General features: G+C 41.1%; 1 protein-coding gene across 1 annotated transcript in view; it reads left to right on the top strand.

Moving 5' to 3' along the window:
- The window catches only part of PHEX (phosphate regulating endopeptidase X-linked), a 234,136-nt gene that overhangs the window by 192,167 nt on the left and 28,170 nt on the right, over positions 1–13,799 (top strand). Inside the window, exons 18-19 of the mRNA XM_089904684.1 lie at positions 10,880–10,947; positions 13,121–13,251. Coding sequence (XP_089760810.1) covers positions 10,880–10,947; positions 13,121–13,251 — 199 coding nt within the window. The remainder of the gene's footprint in view (positions 1–10,879; positions 10,948–13,120; positions 13,252–13,799) is intronic.

Below are 13,799 nucleotides of genomic sequence, written 5' to 3'. Positions count from 1 at the left end.
TCCAAGAACATGGTATATCTCTCCATCTGTTGGTATCATCTTTAATTTCTTTCATCAGTGTCTTATAGTTTTCTGCATACAGTTTTTTTGTCTCCCTAGGTAGGTTTATTCCTAGGTATTTTATTCTTTTTCTTGCAGTGGTAAATGGGAGTGTTTCCTTAATTTCTCTTTCAGGCTTTTCATCCTTAATGTATAGGAATGCAAGAGATTTCTGTGCATTAATTTTGTATCCTGAAACTTTACCAAATTCATTGATTAGCTCTAGTAGTTTTCTGGTAGCATCTTTAGGATTCTCTATGTATAGTATCATGTCATTTGCAAACAGTGACAGTTTTACTTCTTTTCCAATTTGTATTCCTTTTATTCCTTTTTCTTCTCTGATTGCCGTGGCGAGGACTTCCAAAACTATGTTGAATAATAGTGGCGAGAGTGGACATCCTTGTCTTGTTCCTGGTCTTAGAGGAAATGCTTTCAGTTTTTCACCATTGAGAATGATGTTTGCTGTGGGTTTGACATATATGGACTTTATTATGTTGAGGTAGGTTCACTCTATGCCCACTTTCTGGAGAGTTTTTTTTTTTTTTTATCATAAATGGGTGTTGAATTTCGTCAAAAGCTTTTTCTGCATCTATTGAGATGATCACATGGTTTTTATTTTTCAATTTGTTAATATGGTGTATCACACTGATTTGCGTGTATTGAAGAATGCTTTCATCCCGGCGATAAATCCCACTTGATCATGGTGTATGATCCTTTTAATGTGTTGTTGGATTCTGTTTGCTAGTATTCTGTTGAGGATTTTTGCATCTATATTCATCAGTGATATTGGTCTGTAATTTTCTTTTTTTGTAGTATCTTTGTCTGGTTTTGGTATCAGGGTGATGGTGGCCTCATAGAATGAGTTTGGGAGTGTTCCTTCCTTTGCAATTTTTTGGAGAGTTTGAGAAGGATAAGTGTTAGCTCTTCTCTAAATGTTTGATAGAGTTCACCTGTGAAGCCCTCTGGCCCTGGACTTTTGTTTGTTGGAAGATTTTTAATCACAGTTTCAATTTCATTGCTTGAGTCACATCTTCTGACTCTCCTCTTCTGCCTTCTCCTCCACTTTTTTTTTTTTAAGCCAGTTATTACTGTGGACAACTGGGGCTCAGTTTTGCTGGGGAACTGTAGAATATGCTTCAGCATGATTCCATCTCAGGAGCAAAGGAGCTGGGGTATTTGTCATCCAACTCACTTTCCATCATTAATTGAGGACTGCCAGCAGGTGTATTAACTCCCTGGCATTGCCCAGTATAGGCCTGGAGGGCTCTGGTGGCCAGAGAAAGCCCTCGGGCGACTAGTTTCAGGTGCTGGCAGTTGGAAGCTGTCAGATTGGTGTGCTTCAAAATGGTGAGTGCCCAGGGACAGCAGCAGGCATCGACAAAGTCTGCTATAGGGAAGCGCTATCATTAGCATAAATGAAAATTATCCGTGTGTATTGACCAAATCCATCAATATCATCCCAGGTCTCAGCTGCATAGTTTTCATCAGTGTTCAGGTATTTGGAATCCAGTTTTTCTATTGTTAAGATTAGAAATTTATATATATTTCCATAAAATTAAGGGTTTAGGCTAAATATTTGCTAAGCTTGCTTCAAACTAAAAAAGTCCTAGAAGTCTTTGATCCTGCTTATCATTAGCAATTTAACTGATCTTCTGTGGTTATATACCTGGATGCTTGGACATAGTCTGGTTGGGTTTTGAATTTGTTGGTCAATGTATTTGTTTATTGGGTCCACGAGATGATTTTCTGATATAAAAGTCAAAATGATAGACACTTATGAAATGTTAGTGTTCAACCTTATGCTGAGTGGGAGAGAGATTTTTATTTTTATTTTATTTTATTTTATTTTACATCTTTATTGGAGTATAATTGCCGCACAATGGTGTGTCAGTTTCTGCCCCACAACAAAGTGAATCAGCCACACACACACACACACACACACACACACACACACACACACACGTTCCCATATCTCCTCCCTCCTGCGTCCCCCTCCCTCCCACCCTCCCCATCCCACCCCTCCAGGCGGTCACAAAGTACCGAGCTGTTCCCACCGTGCTATGCGGCCGCTTCCCATCAGCTATCTATTTTACGTTTGGTAGTGTATATATGTCCATGCCACTCTCTCGCTCCGTCACAGCTTAACCTTCCCCCTCCCCATATCCTCAAGTCCATTCTCTAGTAGGTCTGTGTCTTTATTCCTGTCTTACCCCTAGGTTCTTCATGACATTTTTTTTCATAAATTCCATATATATGTGTTAGCATACGGTATTTGTCTTTCTCTTTCTGACTTACTTCACTCTGTATGACAGACTCTAGGTCCATCCACCTCATTACAAATAGCTCAGTTTCGTTTCATTTTATGGCTGAGTAATATTCCATTGTATATATGTGCCACATCTTCTTTATCCATTCATCCAATGATGGGCACTTAGGTTGTTTCCATCTCTGGGCTATTGTAAATAGAGCTGCAATGAACATTTTGGTACATGACTCTTTTTGCATTATGGTTTTCTCAGGGTATATGCCCAGTAGTGGGATTGCTGGGTTGTATGGTAGTTCTATTTGTAGTTTTTAAAGGAACCTCCATACTGTTCTCCATAGTGGCTGTACCAATTCACATTCCCACCAGCAGTGCAAGAGGGTTCCCTTTTCTCCACACCCTGTCCAGCATTTATTGTTTCTAGAATTTTTGATGATGCCCATTCTGACCGGTATAAAATGATATCTCATTGTAGTTTTGATTTGCATTTCTCTAATGATTAATGATGTTGAGCATCCTTTCATGTGTTTGTTGGCAGTCTGTATATCTTCTTTGGAGAAATGTCTATTTAGGTCTTCTGCCCATTTTTGGATTGGGTGGTTTGTTTTTTTGATATTGAGCTGCATGAGCTGCTTGTAAATTTTGGAGATTAATCCTTTGTCAGTTGCTTCATTTGCAAATATTTTCTCCCATTCTGAGGATTGTCTTTTGGTCTGGTTTATGGTTTCGTTTGCTGTGCAAAAGCTTTGAAGTTTCATTAGGTCCCATTTGTTTATTTTTGTTTTTATTTCCATTTCTCTAGGAGGTGGGTCAAAAAGGCTCTTGCTGTGATGTATGTCATAGAGTGTTCTGCCTATGTTTTCCTCTAAGACTCTGATAGTTTCTGGCCTTACATTTAGGTCTTTAATCCATTTTGAGCTTATTTTTGTGTATGGTGTTAGGGAGTGATCTAATGTCATACTTTTACATGTACCTGTCCAGTTTTCCCAGCACCACTTATTGAAGAGGCTGTCCTTTCTCCACTGTACATTCCTGCCTCCTTTATCAAAGATAAGGTGACCATATGTGCGTGGGTTTATCTCTGGGCTTTCTTTCCTGTTCCATTGATCTATCTTTCTGTTTTTGTGCCAGTACCATACTGTCTTGATTACTGTAGCTTTGTTGTATAGTCTGAAGTCAGGGAGCCTGATTCTTCCAGCTCCCTTTTTCTTTCTCGAGATTGCTTTGGCTATTCGGGGTCTTTTGTGTTTCCATACAAACTGTGAAATTTTTTGTTCTAGTTCTGTGAAAAATGCCAGTGGTAGTTTGATAGGGATTGCACTGAATCTGTAGATTGCTTTGGATAGTACAGTCATTTTCACAATGTTGATTCTTCCAATCCAAGACCATGGTATATCTCTCCATCTATTTGTATCATCTTTAATTTCTTTCATCAGTGTCTTATAATTTTCTGCATACAGGTCTTTTGTCTCCTTAGGTAGGTTTATTCCTAGATGTTTTATTCTTTTTGTTGCAATGGTAAATGGGAGTGTTTTCTTGATTTCACTTTCAGATTTTTCACCATTAGTGTATAGGAATGCCAGAGATTTCTGTGCATTAATTTTGTATCCTCCTACTTTTCCAAATTCATTGACTAGCTCTAGTACTTTTCTGGTAGCATCTTTAGGATTCTCTGTGTATAGTATCATGTCATCTGCAAACAGTGACAGCTTTACTTCTCCTTTTCCGATTTGGATTCCTTTTATTTCCTTTTCTTCTCTGATTACTGTGGCTAAAACTTCCAAAACTATGTTGAATAAGAGTGGTGAGAGTGGGCAACCTTGTCTTGTTCATGATCTTAGTGGAAATGCTTTCAGTTTTTCACCATTGAGGATAATGTTGGCTGTGGGTTTCTCATATATGGCCTTTATTATGTTGAGGAAAGTTCCCTCTATGCCAACTTTCTGGAGCATTTTTATCATAAATGGGTGTTGAATTTTGTCGAAAGCTTTCTCTGCATCTATTGAGATGATCATATGGTTTTTCTCCTTCAATTTGTTAATATGGTGTATCACGTTGATTGATTGGCATATATTGACGAATCCTTGCATTCCTGGAATAAACCCCACTTGATCATGGTGTATGATCCTTTTAATGTGCTGTTGGATTCTGTTTGCTAGTATTTTGTGGAGGATTTTTGCATCTATGTTCATCAGTGATATTGGCCTGTCGTTTTCTTTCTTTGTGACATCCTTCTCTGTTTTTGGCATCAGGGGGATGGTGGCCTCGTAGAATGAGTTTGGGAGTGTTCCTCCCTCTGCTATATTTTGGAAGAGTTTGAGAAGGACAGGTGTTAGCTCTTCTCTAAATGTTTGATAGAATTCGCCTGTGAAGCCATCTGGTCCTGGGCTTCCGTTTGTTGGAAGATTTTAATCACAGTTTCAATTTCAGTGCTTGTGATTGGTCTGTTCATATTTTCTATTTCTTCCTGACTCAGTCTTGGCAGGTTGTGCATTTCTAAGAATTTGTCCATTTCTTCCAGGTTGTCCATTTTATTGGCATAGAGTTGCTTGTAGTAATCTCTCATGATCTTTTGTATTTCTTCAGTGTCAGTTGTTACTTCTCCTTTTTCATTTCTAATTCTATCGATTTGAGTCTTCTCCCTTTTTTTCTTGATGAGTTTGGCTAATGGTTTATCAATTTTGTTTATCTTCTCAAAGAACCATCTTTTAGTTTTATTGAGCTTTGCTATCGTTTCCTTCATTTCTTTTTCATTTATTTCTGATCTGATTTTTATGATTTCTTTCCTTCTGCTAACTTTGGGGTTTTTTTGTTCTTCTTTCTCTAATTGCTTTAGGTGTAAGGTTAGGTTTTTTATTCGAGATGTTTCCTGTTTCTTAAGGTAGGATTGTATTGCTATAAACTTCCCTCTTAGAACTGCTTTTGCTGCATCCCATAGGTTTTGGGTTGTTGTGTTTTCATTGTCATTTGTTCCTAGGTATTTTTTGATTCCCTCTTTGATTTTTTCAGTGATTTCTTGGTTATTAAGTAGCGTATTGTTTAGCCTCCATATGTTTGTATTTTAAACAGATTTTTTCCTGTAATTGATATCTAGTCTACAGCATTGTGGTCGGAAAAGATACTTGATATGATTTCAGTTTTCTTAAATTTACCAAGGCTTGACTTGTGATGCAAGATATGATCTATCCTGGAGAATGTTCCATGAGCACTTAAGAAAAATGTGTATTCTGTTCTTTTTGGATGGAATGTCCTATAAATATCAATTAAGTCCATCTTATTTAATGTATCTTTTAAAGCTTGTGTTTCCTTATTTAGTTTCATTTTGGATGATCTGTCCATTGGTGAAAGTGGAAAAAAAAAAAAAGAAAGAAGATAAAGTAAAATAAAAGTAAGATAAAATACAATAAAGTTACTAAATTTAAAAAATAATTATTAAAAAAATTAAAAGAAACAAAAAAAAAATCATAAATCTTGCTCTCAAAGTCCACCTCCTCAATTTGGGATGATTCGTTGTCTAAAGGAGGGAAGGAAGGAAGGAAAGAACGAAGATAAAGTAAAATAAAATAAAGTTATTAAAATATAAAGTAATTATTAAGAAAAAAATTTTTAAAAAAAAAGGACGGATAGAAGCCTTGGACAAATGGTGGAAGCAAAGCTATACAGGCAAAATCTCACACAGAAGCGTATACATACACACTCAGAAAAAGAGGAAAAGGGGAAAAAAGTCATAAGTCTTGCTCTCCAAGTCCACCTCCTTAATTTGGGGTGATTCGTTGTCTATTCATGTATTCCGCAGATGCAGGGTACATCAAGTTGATTGTGGAGATTTAATCCGCTGCTTCTGAGGCTCCTGGGAGAGACTTCCCTTTCTCTTCTTTGTTCTAACAGCTCCCAGGGGCTCAGCTTTGGATTTGGCCCCGCCTCTGCGTGTAGGTCGCAGGAGGGCGTCTGTTTTTCGCTCAGACAGGACGGGGTTAAAGGAGCCGGTGATTCGGGGGCTCTGGCTCACTCAGGCGGTGGGGAGGGAGGGGCACGGAGTGCGGGGCAGGCCTGCGGCGGCAGAGGCCGGCGTGCCGTTGCACCAGCCTGAGGCGCGCTGTGCGTTCTCCCGGGGAAGTTGTCCCTGGATCCCGGGACCCTGGCAGTGGCGGGCTGCACAGGCTCCCCGGAAGGGGGGTGTGGATAGTGACCTGTGCTCGCAGACAGGCTTCTTGGTGGCGGCAGCAGCAGCCTTAGCGTATCATGCCCGTCTCTGGGGCCTGCGCTTTTAGCTGTGGCTCGCGCCCGTCTCTGGAGCTCCTTTAAGCAGCGCTCTTAATCCCGTCTCCTCGCGCACCAGGAAACAAAGAGAGAAGAAAAAGTCTCTTGCCTCTTTGGCAGGTCCAGACTTTTCCCCGGACTCCCTCCCGGCTAGCCATGGTGCACTAACCCCCTGCAGGCTGTGTTCACGCCGCCAACCCCAGTCCTCTCCCTGCACTCCAGTCGAAGCCCGATCCTTAGCTCCCAGCCCCACCTGCCCCGGCGGGGGAGCAGACGAGCCTCTCGGGCTGGTGAGTGCTGGTCGGCACCGATCCTCTGTGCGGGAATCTCTGCTTTGCCCTCCGCACGCCTGTTGCTGTGCTCTCCTCCGTGGCTCCGAATCTTCCCCCCTCCGCCCCCCGCAGTCTCCGCCCGCGAAGACTAGTGTGTGGAAACCTTTCCTCCTTCACAGCTCTCTCCCGCTGGTGCAGGTCCTGTCGCTATCCTTTTGTCTCTGTTTTGTCTTTTTTCTTTTGCCCTACCCAGGTACGTGGGGACTTTCTTGCCTTTTGGGAGGTCTGAGGTCTTCTGCCAGCGTTCAGTAGGTGTTCTGTAGGAGTTGTTCCACGTGTAGATGTATTTCTGGTGTATCTGTGGGGAGGAAGGTGATCTCCGCATCTTACTCTTCCGCCATCTTCCCTTCTTCCCGAGATTTTTATTTTTTTCCTAAGTGTTCTGTGTTTGCATTGAAGCCATTCATCCTCTATTAACATGCCCATTCAATGAATAATTATTAAGCATCGTTTGGGCACTGAACATGGGAAATGTGGAGATGCTGGAGAGATGGAGACCACAGTCCAGTGAGATGGGTTCCCATACATGCATCTGTTCTAGATGGATTTCCTCCAGAACCAAGGAGTGGCTATTCTTTCTGCTCACACTGGTCAGCTTAGCCCTCCGGTGAGTGTTGGGTCTAACTGTGGTGACATCAACAAGCTGAATTATTTCCAGAGGAAAGAATCAAGATTGTAAATGGCATAAGACAAAATATCCCAAAGTGTGTGTTCCATGAAGTAGTAATAGAGGTGAGTTGTCCTCCCCTTCCCTTTGTTTTGGAGAATGGCAGTACTTAGCAGCATAAAAATTCCCAAGAAGTCCTTCCAGAAGTCCCTAAACTCCCCTTTTTCCTGTGTTTTGGGAACTGCTGGTCAAGAATTCATGACTGAAGAGAAAGGAGTTGAAAGAACTTGAGAAGAGAACACTTGAGGGGTAACCTCGTAACTGTTTTCACATTTTTTAAGGAAAGTTAAGGTAGCAGAATCATTTACTAAATTTGGGGAGGCCAGAGGGGTGTTTAGAATACCTTAGACCACTACACTAGACCAATAGGTAGAAGAGAGATTCCAGATCAACATTAGGAGCACTGTTTTGTTCAGAACTAGTCGAAGAGGCAGTGGTCCACCTCAGAAGGGGTTGAGCTCCTGGTCATTGGACATGCCTAAGGGGAGAAGTCTTAGGACCATTTGAATGGGTTTTTGTAGACCTCTGCTAAGGAATTGAACTAAGTGACCTTAAAGCTGCTTGTAACTCTGAGATTTTTATGAATTTCCACTTCAGGCATAGAGTAGCCTCTACTTGATGACAGCACGAGCTCATGGTTGCTCCAGACAGCAGTACGGTGGTTTTGTTGTTGACAGCAAATCCTGTGCTTATGTTAAACCCATCGGGTAGTAAGAACAAAAGAGAAACTGAGTAGGTGGAAGAATTGTCATCTTCTGCATTTTATTTTTGGAAGGCTAGATTTTCTCTGCAGGAGTCTTCTTTTTTCTGGCCAGCAAGTCACATTTTAAAAGGCATACAAGTTTATTTATTTATTTTTATCACATGCTGATTTAAATAACGTCCATTGATAAAACGGAAGATGTGAATTTAGTATTATGAAACATCATCATTGTCAGGCTTAGTCATCTAAAATTACTTTTTCTTTGGCTCTTGCTCAAAAGATTGTGATTATGTAACTGAGAATTGGAACTTGCAATGATTCAATCATTTTCTGATTTCTCTATTACCCTTTGCAAATAGGAAGTTCGTTGGAGCAGTCCCTCTTAAGGGACATTTATTGCAGAGCAGTTGCTATAAGCTTCCATTGTTCATCCCTTAAATTCATCCAGTCAACAGCATTGACCGAGGCTTGTAGAGGACCGAGTACTATTCTCAGCTGAGAGTCCTGGAAAAAATGAAATGTTGAAGGCTGCATAGTGATAGCTACTGCTGCAAAAATTAGCACTATGTAAAATTACAAGTTTGTCCCACACTGCTCTGATAGATCTAGGATTGAAATGCATAATTTTACACTCTTATTTATTTATTTATTTATTTTGCGGTACGGGGGCCTCTCACCGCTGTGGCCTCTCCCCCTGCAGAGCAAGGCTCCGCACGCGCAGGCCCAGCGGCCGTGGCTCACGGGCCCAGCCGCTCCGTGGCACGTGGCACGTGGGACGTGGGACCCTCCCGGACCGGGGCAAGAACCCCGTGCCCCCTGCATCGGCAGGCAGACTCCCAACCACTGCGCCACCAGGGAAGCCCTACTCTTACTTCTGTAATGAAGGTTTGCAATGATGGAAAAACAGTAGGACAGCATTTTTTCAAATGCAAATTACCTTGCAGGAGAGAAATAACAAAGGAAGGAACTGCCACCAAAGGGAAAAATTAAATCTTATAACACTTCCTTGGGTATAGTTGAGACAAACAATTAACATGTTAAGGATCATTATGTCCTGTAATAACATGTTGCTTCAAAAATTTTTGTTCCTTCCACTTATAGGTCCTATCTATTTGCTGGGTGACTTTGATGTTGCATCAGGAACCAACTGTGAAATATTTTTAGTATAATTACAAATCTTAGGAAGAATGCTTGTAACAAGGATTTTAAGTTGTCTGTAATCCTCATGCACACGTTAAATGACTAAAATAAGTTACATATTGATCTGTCACTTGCAAGAAATGGTAAAGTTAATTAATCAATTAGTTAAATCATTATTACTTACTGTGTACTAGGTACAGAGAATTTAGCAGCAGTCAAGTAGATAAGGGTTTGGCCTTCAGGGAACTTTTAGTTGAGAGAGAAGATCCCAGACACACATATAGGGAAGCCCCCCTATTGATTTCCTGATATATGATTTATATGTTCTCTTTCAGTTACCTATTGCTCCGTAACAAAGCGCCACCACTGTTCGCTCATGATTCTGCAATTTGGGCGGGCCTCAGCCGAGACAGCTTGTTTCTGCTCTGTGCAATACTGGCTGGGACAGCTCGACGGGGGCCATAGGATCTAAGATGATTTTGCTCACGTGTCTGGTGCCTCAGTTGGGCTGGATCTAATGGCTGGGGCCTGGCTGGGCCTCTCTCTTTCTTTAGAGGTCTCTCGACGTTTGGCATCTCTCACTTGCTTCGCTTGGCTTCTTTTTCTCCAGCTCATTACCCCAACTTCTTTACACTGCAGCCGACTTCCAAGGAGGCACAAAGATGGAAGTTATAAGGCCTCAGCCCAGAAGTCACACCCGGCCCCTTCCACTGCATTCTGTTGGCCACAGCAGGTCCCAAGGCTCATCCAGATTCAAGGGGGGAGGAAATAGATTTCCTCTTGGCGGGAGGAGGAGCACATGCGTTCAGGGTGGGTGGCATTGTCGGCGGTCACCTTTGTAGGTGACCTACCACGTGGTTCTTTAGGGGTGAAGAGAAATAATATCACGCCTTTTCCAGATCTGGTTCAGGCTTCACAGTCTTTGCTGTTCAGCTGTGAATTTGTCTGTCACAGAAGCAGAGGAACATGACTACCTTTGAAAGCAGGGTGATCCCTTTTAATCTCTGCTCTTTTCCTGTTTCATGACTCCGTTTGGAAAACAATTTAACTTCTAAGTCCATAGTGATTTTTCAACAGGTTCTCAGATAAAAAATAAGCGGTATGTTTACTGACAGGATCTTTTCAAACCCTGCTGCTGCTTTGGGTGTTTATACATATAAACTACAGCTAGAGCGGATATAGAACCATAGAAGCCTTAGGGCTGGAAGGGACTTTAAAAAACATCTCTTTCACATCCCTAATTTCACAGGGTAGGAACTAAGGCCCATAAATGTTCATAATGACAATGTTAGGAATTATATTTTCTTTGTCTATTTCAATGAAAAGGATGTGTTTACTTTTTTTTTTTTTTTTTACAATTTTGTGAGTGTGGTTAGTAAACAGATTATCTTGGCTTTTTGTTGAGAAGATATTGAAGGATTATGCTCTGATGTTCATGCTTATAATTTTCTCCCAATTATACATTTATGCTGTAGATCTCTGAGTTATGGCGCTATAGGAGTAATTGTTGGACATGAATTTACACATGGATTTGATAATAATGGTAAGTACTGGTTCAGTGTATAAGCTGATGCTTTTATGGTCATGTTGACCATATGGATGTTAATTGTTGCTATTATCTTTGCATAGTGGTATCATCATAGACTGAAATTATCCAAAGCAGTGTGATTGCTGATTGAAAACTTTCCCCCGTGTCTTGCTGTGATAGCTTGCAATAAATAAATAATTGTTCCCATTGGAGATGGGGTAGAATGAAAAAAAAAAAAGACCTTGTAATTTCAAGGAAATTAGCTTTGCATTTAGATCTGGGTTGCTGTAGCTGCCACAGTAGTTACAGGAATTATTTTGTAGCTTCTCTTCCTTTTATTTCTTTACTCACCATTTTGAGATGCTCTCCCTGGAGGTGTGAGCTCTGCTCTGAAGATGATTATACATGCTGCCAAGTTAGGACTCAGCGAGTTAGGACTCTGAAGCTTGGCTGACTAGATCCTTTATACTATTTCAAGGATTATGCAATGCTTAATCTCTGTTTTTCTCTATGCTGTCATATATTCAGAATTTTTTTAGAAAGGCTATGCTTTCCTAATAATGAATAATATAGAGTATGCTATGTATCCTGATGACATTTAAGCAAAAGGAAAGAGCAGAATATGGCATAAACTAAAGAAATGATTGCCCTTTGAGAGTCATCATTTTTAATCAGAACTCCTTTCTCCTTTAACTTTGGAGTTTTATTGGAAAGCCACATGAAATCTCCGAAACTTAGGAATTAGCAGCAAATTGCGATCACATCCACATCCACACAGTGATTTACAGGGCAGACTCAAGAACTGCCTGGCCCAAGGCAACACTGTATAGAGGGACCTCTTTCTTCCATGTCTGTGATGTCTCTAACATCCTTTCCTGGATGCCTACCCCAGGGCCAGAGACCCTTTTGGTTCCTCTGCTTCTGGATAATTCTTCTTGTACTCCCACCAGCCTTTCCTTAATCACCTAAGTTTTTTGCCCCCTGGCCTCCCCTCCCTGTTAAAACGTAGCTGCCTTGTAGTCATCTGAATCCCCAGAGCTACACTTTCTGAATTGCATGTTTGGGTTATCTGAGAGGAGAGTCTTAGCTAAGAAACAAAAGCCAGTAGTGGTCTCTTGGTTCTGGGCCTTTCTTCCTGGGAAACTTAAGTATAGTTCTCCCTCAGAATCTTCTGGAAGCCTTTTGGATTCTCTCTCAAAGGATGGAATCTAAAGATGGCATTTCACTCTGTAACCAATACTTAGAACAGTGCATTGCACAGTAACTATTTAATGATGGCTTGGTTAGTGGGTAGGGGACAGTGACACTGTGCTCTACCAGGGGTTGGTGGTAGTGGCATCCAGCCTTGCTGAAGAGCTTTGGATTGTTTCAGTTAACACCTTTGCTGAGGGGACTTTCTTGTAAGCCCAGTGAAGAGTTCTCTGCATAATTAAATTTAAACCAATAGTAACCTTGAGTGTAGAAGATAGTCCAGATACACCCAGACTTTTTTTTGAGGGTTGTAGAGAAAATGAAGAGTGAGCCTGTAGCAAAAAAGCATGTATAACTAATCTTTTTTTCTGTTATGTTTTGGAGATTTCCATTCTTGTTCCAAGTTCTCTCTTTACAGCAACCTTCCTTGTCAAAGCAGGACAGATGGGCCCTCCATCTACACTGATGGCTGTGGAATGATTCATAACAGAGGTTTTATGTGTCTCTTGGCTCCTGGCAACTTGGAGGAAACACGATCCTTTAGAGCTGAGTCAGGGGCTGTGGTCGCAGGGTGTGAGTGACTCACCGAGGCTGTTCCTATGGATTGTTTGGAATTTCACTGGTAGTGGCGCTTTGACTCCTTCCATGGGCTTTCTGAAAGCCATTTCATTTCATAATTTAGAGAATATTTTGGGTCAGAGCAGGTGAAAACAAAGAATCTAAGATTGGTCAAGAATGGTACATGCCATAAGTTGATAAATCTTAAAGTATTCTTTGTTGCTTAGAAGGAAAGAACTTCCTCAGACCTCTTTCTCCTTTCCTTGCTTTTTACAATTAACCTGTGGCACTGGAGAGAAGGCAGGAACTGCTTCCAGGAGCGCTCCCTGCTGCTGGAACTGTCTTCTCAAGGCTTGTGGAAGTGAGGGAAAGGGAAGATGAAGAGATGAATTTGTTTCCATAAATAATACGAGTATCTTTTAACTTTGCTTTTTGCCAGGTAGAAAATATGATAAAAATGGAAACCTGGATCCTTGGTGGTCTGTTGACTCAGAAGAAAAGTTTAAGGAAAAAACAAAGTGCATGATTAGCCAGTATAGCAACTATTATTGGAAGAAAGCTGGCTTAAACGTGAGTACAGCTGTGGCGAAGGGGGCACCTTGTGAGTCCTTCTTCCTCACGAAGACACTAGCTTGCTTTAGACCATCGGTTCTCAAAGTGCGGTTCCCAGGCCAACAGCATCAGCCTCCCTGGGGAACTTGTCAGGGATGTAAATTCTTTAGTCTTAATCCAGACCTATTGACTGAGAATCTCGGGGGTGGGGAGTGGGGAGCGGGGGGTGGGTGGGAGCGTGGGGTCTGGCAGTCTGTCTTTTCATAAGCCCTCAGGTGATTCTGATATAAGCTAAAGTTTCAAAATCACAGGCCTAAACATTAGTCTGTTCTCCTAGATTCAGATTAGTACAGAAAACGCTGTAGCAAAGATAAACAATAAAATTCTCACAAATCTACACTCTATACCATTAAAAAGATTTCCTTCCAAACTACTGCTTAGGTTTAATTCACTGAAATAAAACGGCACTCATTTGAATTAATGACTCTGAATTGGTTAAGAGTTCTTAGATAAAGAATTTTGAACAAAAGAAATGACTTTTAAAATGCTGATTTTCTATTATATAT

Source organism: Delphinapterus leucas, chromosome X (genome assembly GCF_059928025.1).
Source record: "Delphinapterus leucas isolate spDelLeu-1000000601 "Yukka" chromosome X, BTC_Dleu_Yukka2, whole genome shotgun sequence".
NCBI classification, from domain to species: Eukaryota; Metazoa; Chordata; class Mammalia; order Artiodactyla; family Monodontidae; genus Delphinapterus; species Delphinapterus leucas.
This window is presented reverse-complemented; position numbering and strand designations above follow the sequence as displayed.